This window comes from Kuraishia capsulata, genomic scaffold (genome assembly GCF_000576695.1).
Source record: "Kuraishia capsulata CBS 1993 genomic scaffold, Kuraishia_capsulata_scaffold_5, whole genome shotgun sequence".
NCBI classification, from domain to species: domain Eukaryota; kingdom Fungi; phylum Ascomycota; class Pichiomycetes; order Pichiales; family Pichiaceae; genus Kuraishia; species Kuraishia capsulata.
The window spans coordinates 919,212-934,632 of record NW_019172954.1 but is presented as its reverse complement, the minus strand read 5'-3'; the positions used below and the strand labels follow the sequence as shown (position 1 = coordinate 934,632).

At 44.6% G+C, this 15,421-nt stretch overlaps 9 protein-coding genes across 9 annotated transcripts; 4 read left to right on the top strand and 5 right to left on the bottom strand.

Moving 5' to 3' along the window:
* Positions 1 to 367: 367 nt before the first annotated feature.
* On the top strand, positions 368 to 2,224 carry KUCA_T00004483001 (uncharacterized protein; the record flags this gene model as incomplete). The annotated part of the gene is made up of 1 exon (XM_022601222.1): positions 368 to 2,224. One exon carries the CDS (start codon positions 368 to 370, stop codon positions 2,222 to 2,224), a length of 1,857 nt encoding a protein of 618 aa, XP_022460490.1.
* A 172-nt stretch (positions 2,225 to 2,396) lies between these two features.
* On the bottom strand, positions 2,397 to 3,221 carry KUCA_T00004482001 (uncharacterized protein; the record flags this gene model as incomplete). The annotated part of the gene is made up of 1 exon (XM_022601221.1): positions 2,397 to 3,221. One exon carries the CDS (start codon positions 3,219 to 3,221, stop codon positions 2,397 to 2,399), a length of 825 nt encoding a protein of 274 aa, XP_022460489.1.
* Positions 3,222 to 3,410: 189 nt separating this feature from the next.
* On the top strand, positions 3,411 to 4,217 carry KUCA_T00004481001 (uncharacterized protein; the record flags this gene model as incomplete). The annotated part of the gene is made up of 1 exon (XM_022601220.1): positions 3,411 to 4,217. One exon carries the CDS (start codon positions 3,411 to 3,413, stop codon positions 4,215 to 4,217), a length of 807 nt encoding a protein of 268 aa, XP_022460488.1.
* A 64-nt stretch (positions 4,218 to 4,281) lies between these two features.
* KUCA_T00004480001 (uncharacterized protein) lies at positions 4,282 to 4,884 on the bottom strand (the record flags this gene model as incomplete). Its single annotated transcript, XM_022601219.1, has 1 exon — positions 4,282 to 4,884. The coding sequence occupies one exon, from the start codon at positions 4,882 to 4,884 to the stop codon at positions 4,282 to 4,284; it is 603 nt and encodes a 200-aa protein (XP_022460487.1).
* A 240-nt stretch (positions 4,885 to 5,124) lies between these two features.
* On the top strand, positions 5,125 to 6,228 carry KUCA_T00004479001 (uncharacterized protein; the record flags this gene model as incomplete). The annotated part of the gene is made up of 1 exon (XM_022601217.1): positions 5,125 to 6,228. The coding sequence occupies one exon, from the start codon at positions 5,125 to 5,127 to the stop codon at positions 6,226 to 6,228; it is 1,104 nt and encodes a 367-aa protein (XP_022460486.1).
* Positions 6,229 to 6,266: 38 nt separating this feature from the next.
* KUCA_T00004478001 (uncharacterized protein) lies at positions 6,267 to 6,911 on the bottom strand (the record flags this gene model as incomplete). Its single annotated transcript, XM_022601216.1, has 1 exon — positions 6,267 to 6,911. The coding sequence occupies one exon, from the start codon at positions 6,909 to 6,911 to the stop codon at positions 6,267 to 6,269; it is 645 nt and encodes a 214-aa protein (XP_022460485.1).
* A 205-nt stretch (positions 6,912 to 7,116) lies between these two features.
* KUCA_T00004477001 (uncharacterized protein) lies at positions 7,117 to 9,603 on the top strand (the record flags this gene model as incomplete). Its single annotated transcript, XM_022601215.1, has 1 exon — positions 7,117 to 9,603. The coding sequence occupies one exon, from the start codon at positions 7,117 to 7,119 to the stop codon at positions 9,601 to 9,603; it is 2,487 nt and encodes an 828-aa protein (XP_022460484.1).
* Positions 9,604 to 9,669: 66 nt separating this feature from the next.
* On the bottom strand, positions 9,670 to 11,739 carry KUCA_T00004476001 (uncharacterized protein; the record flags this gene model as incomplete). Its single annotated transcript, XM_022601214.1, has 1 exon — positions 9,670 to 11,739. The coding sequence occupies one exon, from the start codon at positions 11,737 to 11,739 to the stop codon at positions 9,670 to 9,672; it is 2,070 nt and encodes a 689-aa protein (XP_022460483.1).
* Positions 11,740 to 12,574: 835 nt separating this feature from the next.
* KUCA_T00004475001 (uncharacterized protein) lies at positions 12,575 to 14,668 on the bottom strand (the record flags this gene model as incomplete). Its single annotated transcript, XM_022601213.1, has 1 exon — positions 12,575 to 14,668. One exon carries the CDS (start codon positions 14,666 to 14,668, stop codon positions 12,575 to 12,577), a length of 2,094 nt encoding a protein of 697 aa, XP_022460482.1.
* Between the last annotated feature and the right edge of the window lie 753 nt (positions 14,669 to 15,421).

Sequence of the window (15,421 nt, the reverse complement as noted above, 5' to 3'; positions counted from 1 at the left end):
GCAGTCTTGATAAGCTGTTGTTGGGGGAGGCTTCGATTCTTGGGAGGGCTGAAGTATGAGGACCGAGCCGCAACCTTCAAAGGTCCAGTTCTCTGACCCAAACCCAACGTCTGTGCTTTTCCAGGTTCAGTTCTACATCAACCTGACTTGCTATTTCTGACCGGCTATTTCAGTATGAAAAGTTCCTTATCCCCGCGAAAACAGGCTCAGATTCGTCAGCATCACGTGATTTTTGCGGATAAAAGCTTGGTTTTGCCGATGCCAGCGTGAAGTTGAATATACCAGATATGAATGGGCGTTTTCCCACCTTGACTTGACCTTTTACTCAGTTCTGAGGTCTAAGGGCATAAATGACCAACTTATCGATATGAGTGAAGGTCTTCAAAAGGCTCAACGAAACTCTGAAGACGCAGGATCGATATCGTCGCTTGAATCTGTCTCGTCAGAACGGTCTAATCTCCAAGGCCATGAACCACAGCAGATCACCGAGGATAACGAAATAGGCGTCGAAGCTTCCAGAAGATCGTCGACGATATCAAGAGTCCTCACCTTTGACAAGTCAAAAATCGTGCCTAGAGGCAAACGCCGTGGACTTTTGGCCAATTTTTCACTCGTGCCAGAGTACTCTAACCCCAGAGAACTGCCGAACAAGGTCAAGTACAGCATTGTGTTCGTGGTGGCATGTTGTGCCATTGCTGGACCCATGGGAACGTCGATTTTATTACCTGCTATTGACGACGTTGCGAGATCGCTTCACACTTCTGAGAAAATAGTCAACATTTCAGTGGGTATCTATCTTTTGACGCTTGGTATCTGTCCTCTGTGGTGGTCGAGTTTCTCTGAGAGACATGGAAGAAGATCTATTTATTTGATCAGTTTTGGATTGCTATTGGGATTCACAATTGGAAACGCTTTGAGTACTTCCATAGGAATGCTCATTGGGTTCAGAGTTTTGAGTGGTGCCTCGAGTGCATCCGTTCAGGCTGTAGGAGCAGGTACTATTGGTGATCTGTATCCACCAGCACAGCGTGGACGGGCCTTGGGTGTTTACTATCTTGGTCCTCTGTGTGGTCCTTTATTTGCACCCATTATTGGTGGTGCATTGAACGAAGGTTGGGGGTGGAGAGCTACCCAATGGTTTCTGGTGATTTTCAGTGCGTTGTGTTTGCTCTTGCTTGTGTTTGTTCTTCCAGAGACATTGAGATTGCAAGATAACAAAGATGCGGTCAGGGACATTCTGAGATCTCGACTCAAGAAAAATCAAGATACTGAAGCAAAGGTGGAAAGTACCAGTGATGATGAAAGAGTTGAAAAGATTTTGTCCAGACTGTCTAGGCAGCCCTCACAAGTTGCCGAGGAGGAAGGAGCGGTTGCTATGGGAGAAGTTGCTCCGGAGTCAGTAACCAGCAACTCTGTCAGATCTGGGAAGTTCAGACAAATCGATCGGGGGAAACTGGAAAAACGAGTATCCCAGCTGGACTCACAGAAGTTGACAAAAGCACAGATGATCGATGAAAAGTTCAAGATCTACTGCTATGGTCCAGCCAAGTCATTGGTATTTTTCAGGTATACGCCAGTCTCTTTGGCAGTGGCCTATTCCTCGATATCGTTCTGCATTCTCTATTTCGTGAACATGACTCTGACATACGCATACTCCCGTCCGCCATACAACTTCAGTTCCGTGTTGGTGGGCTTGGTGTACATCCCCAATTCCATTACCTATATCATAGCCTCGATCTGGGGAGGAAGATGGGTCGACCATCTTTTGGCCAAGTACAAGGAGAAACATGGTACGATTGTTCCTGAAGCAAGAATCGGGGCCAATGTCTGGCTTGCAGCTGGTATATTTCCGTTCTCTCTGTTGATCATTGGTTGGTGTCTTGGTGAGAAAAAACACTGGGTCACACCTCTTATTGGTACTGCCCTTTTTGGATTTGCCAGTATGATGGTTATTGGTGCTACCGTGACGTACTTGGTCGACTCTCTTCCTGGAAGAGGAGCCACAGGTGTTGCTCTCAACAACTTTGTTCGGATGATCCTTGCGACCGTGGCAACCTTTGTGACTGAACCTCTAATCGATGCGCTTGGTATTGGTGTACTGTTCTCTATTCTGGCAGGTATAATCGCGGTCATTCCGTTGCTTCTGGTGATACTCAAATGGAAGGGTGACTACTACAGAGAAACATACGATTTGGAGAAGCTTTACGATATCGTGGATGATTAAGCTTTGAGCATAAAAACATTCTTGCATTAACGTTGTGACTGATGGATCTAGCACAACATGGGTATTTAATTAACTAATTACATTGCAATTTTCGATAATATTGAGCATTTATTAGGCTTGGTATCTTTTTCTTAATTCATATTTCATATTTCATTATACTGTGTGTATTTTATCATACAGAAGCCCCTCTCACCAAATATATCTGATCTCCAGTGACAATCTCCTTATTCACTCTGCCATTCGCTGGAATATACACGAAAGAATTACCTTTCTCGCCAACTCTTTCCTTTCTGAAGATGGTCAATCTCTTCGAAACATCTGTGGTCTTATTGTTCTCATTCTTGATCTTGAGCTGGGCCGAGGCAGAGTCCAGTAGTCTGCCAATGGGCCACGATCTTGAAACGAATATTGGCACTTTCAAAGACCCAGATACCTTCAAGTCTTCGGGTATATAGTCCACCCAAATGTAGACTCTCTCTGATTCGGGAATTTTCGCGTCTCCCTTGGCAGTATTCTTCAGTTTTGACGTCTCTATAATGAACTGACTAGGAGTGTTTTTGCTGACTTTTGAACTCTTTGCATTCAAAGTCATAAATTTTTTCAGCTTCGCTAGGGCCTGAGAAGCGGACTCGGATATTTTTGTATCCAAACTCTTGGAGTCCGCAAGGAGTTTGGAGCTGATGCTGTTGGGTTTGGGAGGTGAGGCAAACGCCTGTTGTCTAATTGCCTTCAAATCTGGAAAAACCGAGGAAGCAGGAGGCAACTTTGTTGTGGCAACAGCTTTCTGTCCCGAGCTCGATTTCCTCGGAGCATTAGGACATACGTGGGTGGCAAGTTCATCCTTGTGATTCGAACAGTAGTTCCTCTTGCAAAGATCACATCTATAGGGCAAGAAATCGATATCGTGACAGATGAAACAGTGCTGTCCGATCTCCATGAGCGTCGTGCCTTTGTCTATATTCTGTATTTCTGGGGTCGCCATTATGTCTTTCTTCATAAACGTGAACGTTTACTTCGAGAAAGTATTCTCAAAATGAGGATAGCATGGGGCATTTATAAGGCGGGAAAGTGGCAACTCTGGCACGTGACCTTTCCCTATCGAGATAGGCCATCTCAGACTTTTTTTGTCATCCTCCGTACAACCTAAGCTTGGGCACGCGCTTATAAATACGTGGAACCATCTAGGATGATTTGCGATTTGAACGTGCCGTGGCCGAGAACGGACTATTCTTCTCCCACTGGCTCTGAGATTTTGTCGCTGAAAAAGCAGCTGGCGATTTTGGAGGAGCTGGGCTATACTCATATCGCATTGAACTTCACGTTGGACCAGGGTGTGAAGCTGCCTTCTGGAAATGTTAATCCCATTGACTTGAAGCTAGTCCAAGAGTTTCAGTCGAGACTCAAGATATTCACTCGAGTTACTCTCATCATAGACGACGTTTCATCTCACCAGGGACTCTCCAAGCTGAACACATCCTTTGACCTCATTTCTGTGATACCGAGGTCTGAGAAAGCCCTGCAACTGGCCGCCTCAAATCTGGAGATCGATCTCATCAGTTTGCCATTCCACCAAAGATTACCGTTTTATCTAAAACACAAGACGGTCTGTTCTGCAACAGACCGTGGTGTTCTTTTCGAGATCAACTATGGGGACATGATCAGCGATGACCTGAAGAGACGCAATTTCTTTGGAAACGTCAAGGGTCTTATCAGAGCCAGCAGAAAACGGGGGATGGTACTTTCTTCAGGAACTTCCGACCCGCTCAGTTTGCGGGGCTCTTTTGACGCTGTTAATCTACTGGTGGTTCTGGGTTTGGATTACTCGAGAGCCCAGGCAACCGTCACAGAACAGCCCACCAAGGCTCTGCTCAACGGAAGATTGCGTCTAAAGAGCCACAAGCAGGCTGTGGTCATGGGAACAGATATTCTGAACGATTCAGAAAACATTGGCCACAAGAGGCGGAAGGTGGAAACTATAGTTGATAGGATATAGCTGTGTCGCATAGTCATAGGCATGGTCATAGGCATCGTTAGTGTACATTATATAGTGTTAATTTTCACAGCAACCTTGATTTGAAGGACTTAGTGGACTTCGGCTGCAGCTGCTTCTGTAGCACCGATTTGGTGTTGTTTCGCACAAATTTGACGTTGTGGTTGAAAATCTTTCCTCGAGACTTGTTGATAGAGTCTGCTCGCTGCAATAACGAGGAGTGAAACTTTGGCGATTTCTTCAAAATCCGCGAAGCGCTTGGAATCATATCCACTGCAGTGATTGAGTTTTGCACCTTTTGCTGATTCAGTTTCTTGGTCATATTCCGCAATTTGCTGGCGGCCCGCTCCCTGCGTTGCTCCCTGTTTTTATCAAAGGCCATGTACTGGTCTCTGCATGACGTTTGTGCACCATCAACCTTGCTAGGTAATATCGGGCCAAATTCTTTTTCTAAAAGATCACGCCATATGGCCTCGGTATTCTCGATTAAATGAGGACATTTTTCCTCGATTTGCGCTAGCGAGCTCGCAGGTTTTCTCCTGAGTATTGGCTCCACCAAATGGTAAGGCAGCGTTCCCACGTCTGTGATTAGGTGGGCATGTTTGACACAGTGTGTTTGAGCAATCTGGTGCAACGAGAGTACTCCTGGCTCTCTTTTCGGTACGTCCATTGTAGTTTATCGGCGTTGGTTGTATTTGACTCTCAGAAGGGCAGAAATTTATTTGATAAAAGGTTCTTTCTAATCAACCACGAAACACAAAAGGCTTATCTAAAGCCAGAAAAAAGATACATCCCGGGTCGTGTACCCACGGTCTCGGCTTTATGGCGTTCTCCGGGTCGGTACGAGATCATCATTGGCAATGTGCTGTTTTGCATCCACGTCTCTATCCTGTGCTACAGTGCTAAAATAATGTTCGGAAGAAAAAAGAAGGTACCCGAGATCCAAAAGGATTTGGGAAATGTTGTCTACGTGCCATTTTCGGAACCGCCTGCTCGTCTCTCACCACCTTCCGAGAAGCCTCTAACTCCTGAGCAATTTGAAAAGTTCCAGAAGATCCTAGGGCATTTCCAGGATCCAGACTTGAAAATTTCGAACACTGAGAAGCACGGTGACCAAGTCGGTCCCTTGACCTATGACGAGAAAGCCTGGTTGACAAGAGAGTGTTTTTTGAGATATCTGCGTGCTACCAAATGGAACACAGCTGACTGTGTTACGCGTATCGAATTGTCGCTGTCGTGGAGACGGGAATTCGGAATTTCCTCCCAAACAGATGAGTCCAAAAATATCGTCACTGCTGACTTGGTATCTGAGGAGAATCTCACGGGCAAAGAGGTCATTTTGGGTTATGACAATGAGTGTAGACCATGCCTCTATCTCAAGCCTGGAAGACAGAACACGAAGACTTCCTTCCGTCAGGTCCAGCAATTGGTGTTCTACTTAGAGAGGGTGATCGATTTCATGCCTTCTGGACAAGATTCGTTAGCTTTGTTGATCGATTTCCAGTCGTACGGCCCAAAGACGCATCCTGAACTGGCTTCGCAATTGCAGTCCTCCGCGATACCGCCGGTGAGTGTTGGCAGACAGGTTTTGCACATTTTACAGACCCATTATCCAGAGAGACTGGGTCGTGCTCTGTTGACCAATATCCCCTGGCTCGCGTGGACCTTTTTGAAGGTTATTCATCCTTTTATCGACCCTCTGACCAGGGAGAAATTGGTGTTTGACGAGCCCTTTACCATGTACTGCCCTCACGAGCAGCTGGACCAAGAGTTCGACGGTGAGGTTAATTTCCAGTACCGTCACGATATTTACTGGCCTGAAATGGTTAGGATTGCTCGTGAGAAGAGAAAACACTACATGGATAGGTTTGAGAAGTTTGGCGGTGAGGTCGGTCTAAGTGAGTTCGATCTCCGTGGATTCCACGAAGAGCTCGTCATTCCAGTTGGGACCAATCTGAAAGAGGATCTCGTTGTACGCTTGACAAATACCTCCGAATCCAAAGGCTCCAAATAGTTGCCGTCCGTGTTCAAAAGAAATAGTATAGAGGCCATTTAGAAAGGTTTTGCGCATTTACGTTTTTCTGTCTTACCTGTTTCAGGACACACCATCGTCTGCCAGTCCAGTGCGAGCATCATCTGCCCAGCACCACCGTTTGATTTGGCAAATATCACACCCAGGTCGTTTCTAGAGGTGGTCAAGAAGTAGTCCCTTCCATCACCGAGCGATATTACCTGGGCTCGTATAATATCACCGGGTTTGAAACATTCCACCAACTTTACAGAGTCTCTGTTTGTAGATCGTATGTCTTGACTCCTTACCACACCTCTGAAATTCTCAACACCTTCTGCAAGAACCGAGTTAATTAGACCTGTTCCCGTGGCAGTCTCAATGCTGTAGATATCGCAGAGCGCTCTCGTTCCCGTTATTCTCACCACCTTGGCGATTACGATATCGCCAACCTTGGGCGTAGTTATCTTGTTGGATCCAGATCCTACCGATACCACACTGATAATCGTTTTTCCATCCTTTTCTTGGGTTATCACTTTTCCCAGCTTGTTGGACACTATGCACGTTATGAGTTCGTTGTTGGCGTACAGTTTTTTCATACTAGCACCTTCTCCAGCTTCGTAAACGCTGTCTGGAAGTATAGGCACAATAGGCTGTCCAGGGACCACTTTCTCGGGAGCAGAAATCATCTTAAATAAATATATTTCCGAGACAGTAAGAGAGAATAGAGTGGTTTCTACAACATTCAGCTAGAAAGAATTCGGAAAATCTCTCGTGAGAATCTCCCGCGCACGACCTCATCGCCTAAAAAAAAATTGGAGCTGAAAATTTGGTATCACAAAGTAGCTCCTTTTGACATTGACTTTAGCATTATATTGATACCATATCCATAGTATGTCACGTATTATTGTTAAAGGATTGCCTGTCTATGCTGCAGAAGACCGCATACGAGAACACTTCGGCAAGCAGGGTGAGGTCACTGATGTGAAGCTGATGAAGAAGAGAAATGGAGAATCCAGAAAGTTTGCATTCGTGGGTTACAAGACCTTTGAAGATGCTGAGAAGGCCGTGAGGTATTTTAATCGCGCTTTTATGGACACTGCTAGGCTAGATGTGCAGCTCGCTAAAAGTTTTGCTGATCCAGATGTCCCGCTATCCTGGAAGGACAAGAAGAGGGCTGCTGACGAAAGGGCCAACAGAGACGAAGAAAGACTACAGCTGCTGGAGGCCCAGAAGAACAGCAAGAGGCAGAGAATCAATCCTATTGCAGCTGTTGACAGTAAGATTGCTCAAGACTTCAAACTGCAAGAGTTCATGGAAGCAGTGAAACCTTCAGCTCAGCAGCAGACCTACGCTGCCAACGTGGCTGCCAGTAACGCCGCGAATCCTTCATCTGTTGAGCTTGAGAAGGTCTTAGAAGCCAAGGCTGCTCCGGTGATCACTGCTCGTGAGGAAGAAAGTGATGACGAGTACGAAACCTTCAACAAGAAAGAAGACGACGAGACTGAGCAAGTGGACATTGATGAGCCAATGGTTTCCCTATCTGCGTTCTCAGCTCCAGAAGAGAATGAGGATGCAGCCGAAATAGAGAGTACAGAAGGCATGACTGACCTAGACTGGTTGAAATCCAGAAGAACCAGAATGAAAGAACAAAATGATGAAACACATGAAGAAAAAGAACTGAAGGAAAAGACAGAAGTCAAGTCAGATGTTGTAGCTCAGGAGATCGAGCCAGTCCAAAAAGAGCATATCGAAACAGAGAGCGAAAAAACTGAGAGGATAATATACGAGACTGGTCGCTTGTTTTTGCGAAACATCTCCTACTCTTCTTCCGAGGATGATTTCAGAGACTTGTTTTCTCCGTACGGTGCGTTGGAAGAGGTGCATATTGCCATTGACACACGGACGAACACGAACAAAGGGTTTGCGTATATCAAATTTGAGAATCCAAGGGCCGCTTTGAAGGCATTCCACGAACTGGACAAACAGATTTTTCAAGGCAGACTGTTGCACATCTTGCCTGGTAAAGCCAAGAAAGACCACAGACTAGATGAGTTTGATCTTAAGAATTTGCCTCTAAAGAAGCAGCGTGAACTCAAGAAAAAGGCTGATGCTTCTAAAGCTCAATTTAGCTGGAACTCACTCTATATGAGCCAGGACGCGATCCTGGATTCCGTTGCCCAAAAGATGGGAATTGCCAAATCCGACATTATCGATGCCCAGGACAGTAACTCGGCAGTGAAGCAAGCCTTGGCGGAAGCTCATGTTATTGGCGATGTCAGAAAATACTTTGAAACAAAAGGCGTCGACTTGACCTCTTTTGACAGAAAAGAGAAGGATGACAAGATCATTCTCGTGAAGAACTTCCCCTTTGGTACGACGATACAGGAAATCACTGAGATGTTTGCCGAGCACGGCCAATTGAAGAGAACGCTGATGCCACCTGCTGGGACGATTGCAATCGTTGAATATTTGGATGCACCTTCTGGGAGATCGGCTTTCTCGAAGTTGGCATTCAGAAGATTTAAGAAGTCGATTCTGTATCTTGAAAAGGGCCCTAAGAACCTTTTCACCTCAGAGGCTACTGCAGATGATGTTGTGGAACTTCTAAAAGAAGATGAGAAAGCACCGGCTACTCTTTCTTCTACTGATATCTTGGAGACCGCAGAAAAGGACGATGATCAGATCGATGGACCAACCGTCTCGGTATTTGTGAAAGGCTTGAATTTTGCTACCACCCAAGCTGATCTCGCAGATTTCTTCAAAGCTTTGCCAGGATTCGTCGTTGCAGTCATCAAGACTAAACCTGACCCCAAAGATTCTAAAAAGGTTCAGAGCATGGGATTCGGTTTCGTCGAATTCCGTACCAAGCAACAAGCTGAAGCCGCGATTTCGACGAAGAGTGGTACCAGTTTGGATGGTTATAATCTTCAGCTCAAGCTATCTCACAGACAAGCGGGCCAGGCTTCTAGCGTTGAGAAATCCAAGAAATCCGCCAAAATTATTGTCAAGAATTTGCCTTTTGAGGCCACTAGAAAGGACGTGTTCGAGCTGTTCAGTGCTTTTGGCCAGCTGAAATCCGTCAGAGTTCCAAAGAAGTTTGACAAGTCTGCTCGTGGATTTGCTTTCGTCGAGTTTGTCTTGTCCAAAGAGGCTGAATCAGCAATGGACCAACTTCAAGGCGTGCATTTGCTCGGTCGTAGGCTGGTTATGCAATATGCTGAACTGGAATCTGTTGATGTTGAAAGCGAGATTGAAAAGATGACCAAGAAGGCCAAAAAACAAGCAGCCACCAGGCAATTGGCTGCTCTGCAGAGTTCTAGCAAACAAAAAATGGATCTTGAAGAAGACGACGGTAAATTTAGTCTAGACAGAGAATGAGTATGGTAAAGCCTAATAACTATGAGACCTCATTGATAATGTAGAAAAGATGAAAAAAAAACAGTATCACCAAACGTAAGCTTCGGCATGGTGGGTCAATTGGACCTTGCAGCCAACTTGAATATTTTCCGAAAGCTTGTCACTTATAATATTGTTGAATGACTCAGAGCCACATGTATAGAAAGATATGTCGTTTCCGGTTTTGAATGCCTCTTGAACACAACTGGATACCAAAAGCCCAATATCAGGACGGCATTCGGAGTGAAAAATTGTATATGCTGCTGCCTCCAAGTGAGGACTTGAGTCACATTCTGTTAATTGCTTTCGAGTCAAGAGGATTACAACTTTGCAACCATTATTTGCCAGATATTGAAGATCTGAGTGTAACCATTTCACATAACGAATGTCATTGATGATCCAATAAAGAGATGCTGTCACCGCATAGTCACTTGTAAGAGTCTTCAAGACCTTTGCTGCCTGTTTTTCTGTTTTTGTTTGAACTGTTTCGTCTTGAAGAAAACGACAGTAAAGAGCAGGCAATACGGCTGTAATGCCTAATCCCCCTGCTACAGCAACACAATTCTCTTCAACCTTGCATGACCTTACAGGGCTGCCATATGGGCCTTCGATCATTCCCCTTATCTTTATCTTCCCATTCTCATCGAAGTCCAGTTGTGATAATCTTCTGGTGACACCTTTCATGACTTTGACATACAAAGTCAGGGTACCGTCCTGCTCTACCGGAGAAGATATTGTGGTGAACGGATGAAACTGCCAGGCTGTAAACCACGGTGTAAGAAATGAAACAAACAGATAAGAACCATGATAGTATTTGAACCATCTTGGTTTCTTGAAACTGATTTTGAGGACTTTTGCGTCACAAATCTCAACTTCAAGCGTTTGTATTCCGCCGCTCATGATTATCCTCACCATTCTAGTGAGCCTGTCAATGCACCATATTGATAACATTCCCCACACCCATTTGTTGTAAGCCAAGTGCTTGACATGAATCCAAATCATTACAACAAATAAAATGGAAAAACAGTTGTGGATCACTAGGAAGACCTCATAAGCGTGGTTCCTGAAGATTTTCAGACTCACGAAGATCATCAGACATGCGATCACAGTTGCGATAATTCCACACACAAAAGATGTCTCTTTAACCCATAAAGTGTAATTGCTCTGTAAGCACACAATATAGATGGTCCATATGATGCTATGGATAAGACCTTCCGTCGTCATGATTATCGCAGCAACTTTGTGAAAAACCATGTAGTCTGCGAATGAAAATCCAGAAAAGTACGTGAGAGGATTGTTCCTGATGCCAAAAAGCACCAGAATTGGAAGCATGACTGCAGAGAACCCTCCAGACCTGTGTTGTAGCATGTTTAAAACCAAGTATTTGCTTGAAATATACGGGCTTGCTATGTGGTAACCATATCCAATAGAGCTCGATAGGACGACTTGTATGACGAATGCTGAGATGATGATTGTGTGCAGTCTCGTGGGAAATAAAGTCGGCGCTATTTTTATAGTTGATGGATATGTGATATACTTTCTGCAAAACTGACTCACAGTTCTGGGAACAGGGATCCCAATGTAGCGATGATTGATGTTGACAGCCGTAGACCATGCGATGACCACAACCCAGAACCATACCAGACCCCAGCCCAACCACACGGTGTCACGTTTGATAAACACCTCCATTTGTTTTTCAGCATCTTCATTCCATTCAAATAATCCTTCATTTGCGGTGAATGGAAAATTCACTATTCTGATTTTGGAAGCTTCAAGATAAGTTCGCATGTACTTTGTAGCGTTCGCTCTAAATCGTTCTAAATCGTCGACTGTGTAGCGATGTCCGTATTGGCGTGCATAGAACATCACCAGCTCATTTGTCTCATCTCTCTCTTTGCTTGTTTTAGCCCCGTTATCCATACAACTCAGAATGGAGCCTAGAAATGGTTGGCTGCCGTACAAACAGACGTAGTAATCTGAGTGTGCGCCGCAATCAAAGTCATAGTTTTTGTAGAAGGACAAACAAGCACCAACCACGGGGGAAGACCATTTAAAGGCTAACACTCTAGTAATGAGAGCAAAAGACAAAATGGAACGCAAACACGCCGGTTTCTTCATAGTTATCAGTGGAGAACAGACGTAGAGCTACAACTACAGTCACAGCGAACGGCCGATACCGAGTTCTTATACTCCCGTTCTGTATATGCATATTACCAGGAAATCGGATTAGGCGCACTGCATCTGTTTCCCTAGGTCTTAGTATAGACTATATGAATAGAGCTTTCTGTCGAACCACCTCGTACATTAGTATATGACCTGCAGATGCCGTCTATAGTTACGGCCTTCCTAAAGTCCAAATACGGAAGCTGTGCGGCGTAAGATGCATGCAGGATTCGACTTGCTTCTCATTAGGACTAAGTCTTTCGGCCACAAATACTGTTCTGTATCAAAGAATGAGGCCATTAAATAAGGTCACTCTTTCATTCAATATAGATGACTCTAATAAAATATTTAACCCTACAACAGATCTTAAGAATAGATAAACCAGGCTTACAAATAGGGTATCCGCCGCACATCCGAGCCTGAATTAAGGTTTTGACAGGTCGAGTACAATAGATCAATCGGGCGAGTTCAAATCAATGCATTAACTCCGGATGTACTATATTGGGACTTCATTCGTCAACCTCCACATACTACACGTGGACTGAACTGATGTTGCTTGGCGCTTAGAGTATTGTCATAGGTGTCTTGGCGCCTGTCACAGGGTCTTGGCCGATGCCAGTTGTTATGAGTGTGTTTCCGGCAAAATTTGATAGACTATTTTGAATTGAATCATAATGATACTGAATAAGCATAGATATAAATAAACTGAGAGGCACAAGTAATATTTTCTTGAAAAAGAATAAAAAATTCGAGGTGGATTGAAGAAGCATCACGTTGTGGTAATAAAGTTTTACCAAACATAGGCCTCGGCATAATGGCTCAACTCAACGTTCGACCCCACCTCAATCTTTCTTGCAATCTCATCCCTCATTGTATCATTGAAAGAGTCTGAACCGCACGTGTAGAAAGAAAGGCGATTTTTTATCTTAGTGAGGAGACATGATTCAATCAGCGTCCCGATGTCAGGGCGGCCGTCAGCATAACGAACCGAGTACTTGATGGTTTGAACAAATGAGGCGTCGGTGGACTCCTCCGCATTTCTTTTGGACAGTAAAACAGTTACCTTGCAGCCGTTTTCTGTCAGGTAGTTGAGAGTTGAATTCAACCAGTTGAGGTGTCTTACATCGTTGATGATCCAAAACAGAGACGAATTGTGGGTAGGATCGGATGATCCAGTATTGACACTGGTTGACTCCGAATCAAGCTTATTTTTGTCTTGGCTTGCTGTTATCATAGAGACTTTTGCTGAAGAGGGTATTTTGTCGATGTAGTCGAACAGGGCAGGGAGAACACCGGAGATACCAAGTCCTCCAGCAATACCGATGAACTCTTCTTCGGGATCACATGAATGAACCCTGCTACCGTATGGACCTTCCACAAGAGCCCTCACTGTCATCTTGTTGTTCTCATCAAACTTTAACTTTGAAAGAGATTTAGTAATACCCTTCTTAACCTTGACGTACAAAGTTAAAGAGTCACCGTCTTCAACTGGAGAGGAGATGGTGGTGAACGGATGGAATTGCCAGGCAGAGTACCAAGGTCTGAGGAATGATATAAACAGGTACGACCCAGGATAATACTGCATATAGCGGGGTTTCTTGAAGGTGATTTTCATCACATCGGCATCACACATCTCAATTTCCATTTTTTGAAGACCCCCACTCAAGCAGATTCTGAAGATCCTGGCCACTCTATCGAGACACCAGGTTGCAAGCAGAGCCCACACAAAGCCTCTGTAACCAAGATCGTTCAAATGCATCCAAATTGCGGCAATGAATAGTATTCCCATGACATTGTGGAAAAACAAGAACGTCTCGTAGGCATATTGTCTAAAGAGTTTAAGACTGTGAGTGATCATTACACCAGCAAGACATGTAGCAACTACTCCCCATTTCCAATAAGCATCTTCCATCAACAGCGCTGCATCACCTTCCACATATACATAAGCAGTCCAGACAATACTATGGATCAAGGCTTCAATTGTCATGACTATTGCAGTCACCTTATGGTATGTCATGTAATCGCTGTAAGACAGACCAGAGAAGTAGACGAGAGGGTTGTTCCTGATGCTGAAAAAAATCAAGAGAGGGAACATGTAGAGAGAAAACATTCCAGTTCTGTGCTGAATCACATACATAATAAACAGCTTATCCGTAAGATATGGGTTTGGAAGCATGAAATTGTAGCCAATAGCGGACGATAAGGTTGTTTGAATCAAAAAGAGACAGATGACGATAGAGTGTAGTCTGGTTGGAAACAGACTAGGAAAATATCTGACAGTAGAAGGGTAGGTCAGGTGTTTTCTCACTGCTTGACTCACCTTTCTAGGAACTGGAATTTTAAGATAACGTCTGTTGACATTGACCACAGTCGCACATGCAATAACCACAACCCAGAAAAAGATTAGACCCCAGCCCAACCACTTGGTATCAATCTTAGCAAATTTAGTCATCTGGTAGTAAATCTTTCTGTTCCAAAGAATTGTTTCCCGATCTGGTGCAAACGGAAAATTGACAATGGTAAGGTTGGCAGCATCTTCTGCTGTCTTCATGTACTTAGTGGAGTTGTCTATCATGGTGTAGACATCATCCAAGGTGTAGTCGTATCCCCCATAAGTGGCCAGGAAAATGATATAGTTGTACCCTTCAATCTTCTCGGCTTCATCTTTAGCATAACTACCAATACACTCGAAGAGTGATCCCAAGAAGGGCTGGTTAGCGTAGGAACACGGATAGTAGGCTTCTGCGTAGTTACATCCGAAATCATAACTGTAGTAGTAATTTGTGCAGGAACCCGCTACTGGAGCATCCCAGGCATATCCCAGGCAGCCAGCAATAAAGGTGGAACAAAGCACCAGTTGACTCAGTCTTCTCGATGCAAACATTCTTGCGAAATCAGCAATTCCCAGGGACTTTGTAGGAGGAAGGACCGTCTACTTATACTCACTTATATAATATTATTTAGACCCAATCAGGTCATTGTGAGAGGAAAACATCTGCTATTGTGATTACACTAGCCATTTAGAGTAGTCTGATTTGGTTACCCCGAGAGTCTTTTAGTTGCGTGTCCGCGAGCCGCACCTGAAGTAGCGAATAAGAGATGGAGAACACATTACAACCCTGCATGAAGGTGCGTCTCAGGGCCAAACTTTAAACAGATTCAAAGCCGGGAACTGAATCATTACTTGTTTGCCTTACTCATCAAAGTTAGTAAGAGATCTAAATCATATCTGCAAATGGAACCCCTACCTGAACATAACAATCAATGTACCGCATCACTGCGGAAATGTCAATAGTTCAGAACCACAACAACCGATATCACCGTTATATTATTTCGAGCCAATTCCGAGACCCGATTTCAATGCACTAATGCCCTTGTACTCGCATTCATTCCCTCCCAAAACGGGTCCTCTTGCCGGAGTTTTAGTAGACGTGCATCCGTCTCCCCACTAGATGGCTAGAGATTACGACTCAGACAACGGCTTTCGCGGTATGCATTGTGGCTTGGCAAATTTCCCCAACATTTCCGGGACACCCTCGGGGACATGAACCCGTAAGTTTTGCCTCTCCGTTCCGCTTGCTCGTACGCTGTTGTTCTTAGGAGCCAATCGCCTAATTTTAGAGCAGTCTGCAGGGTT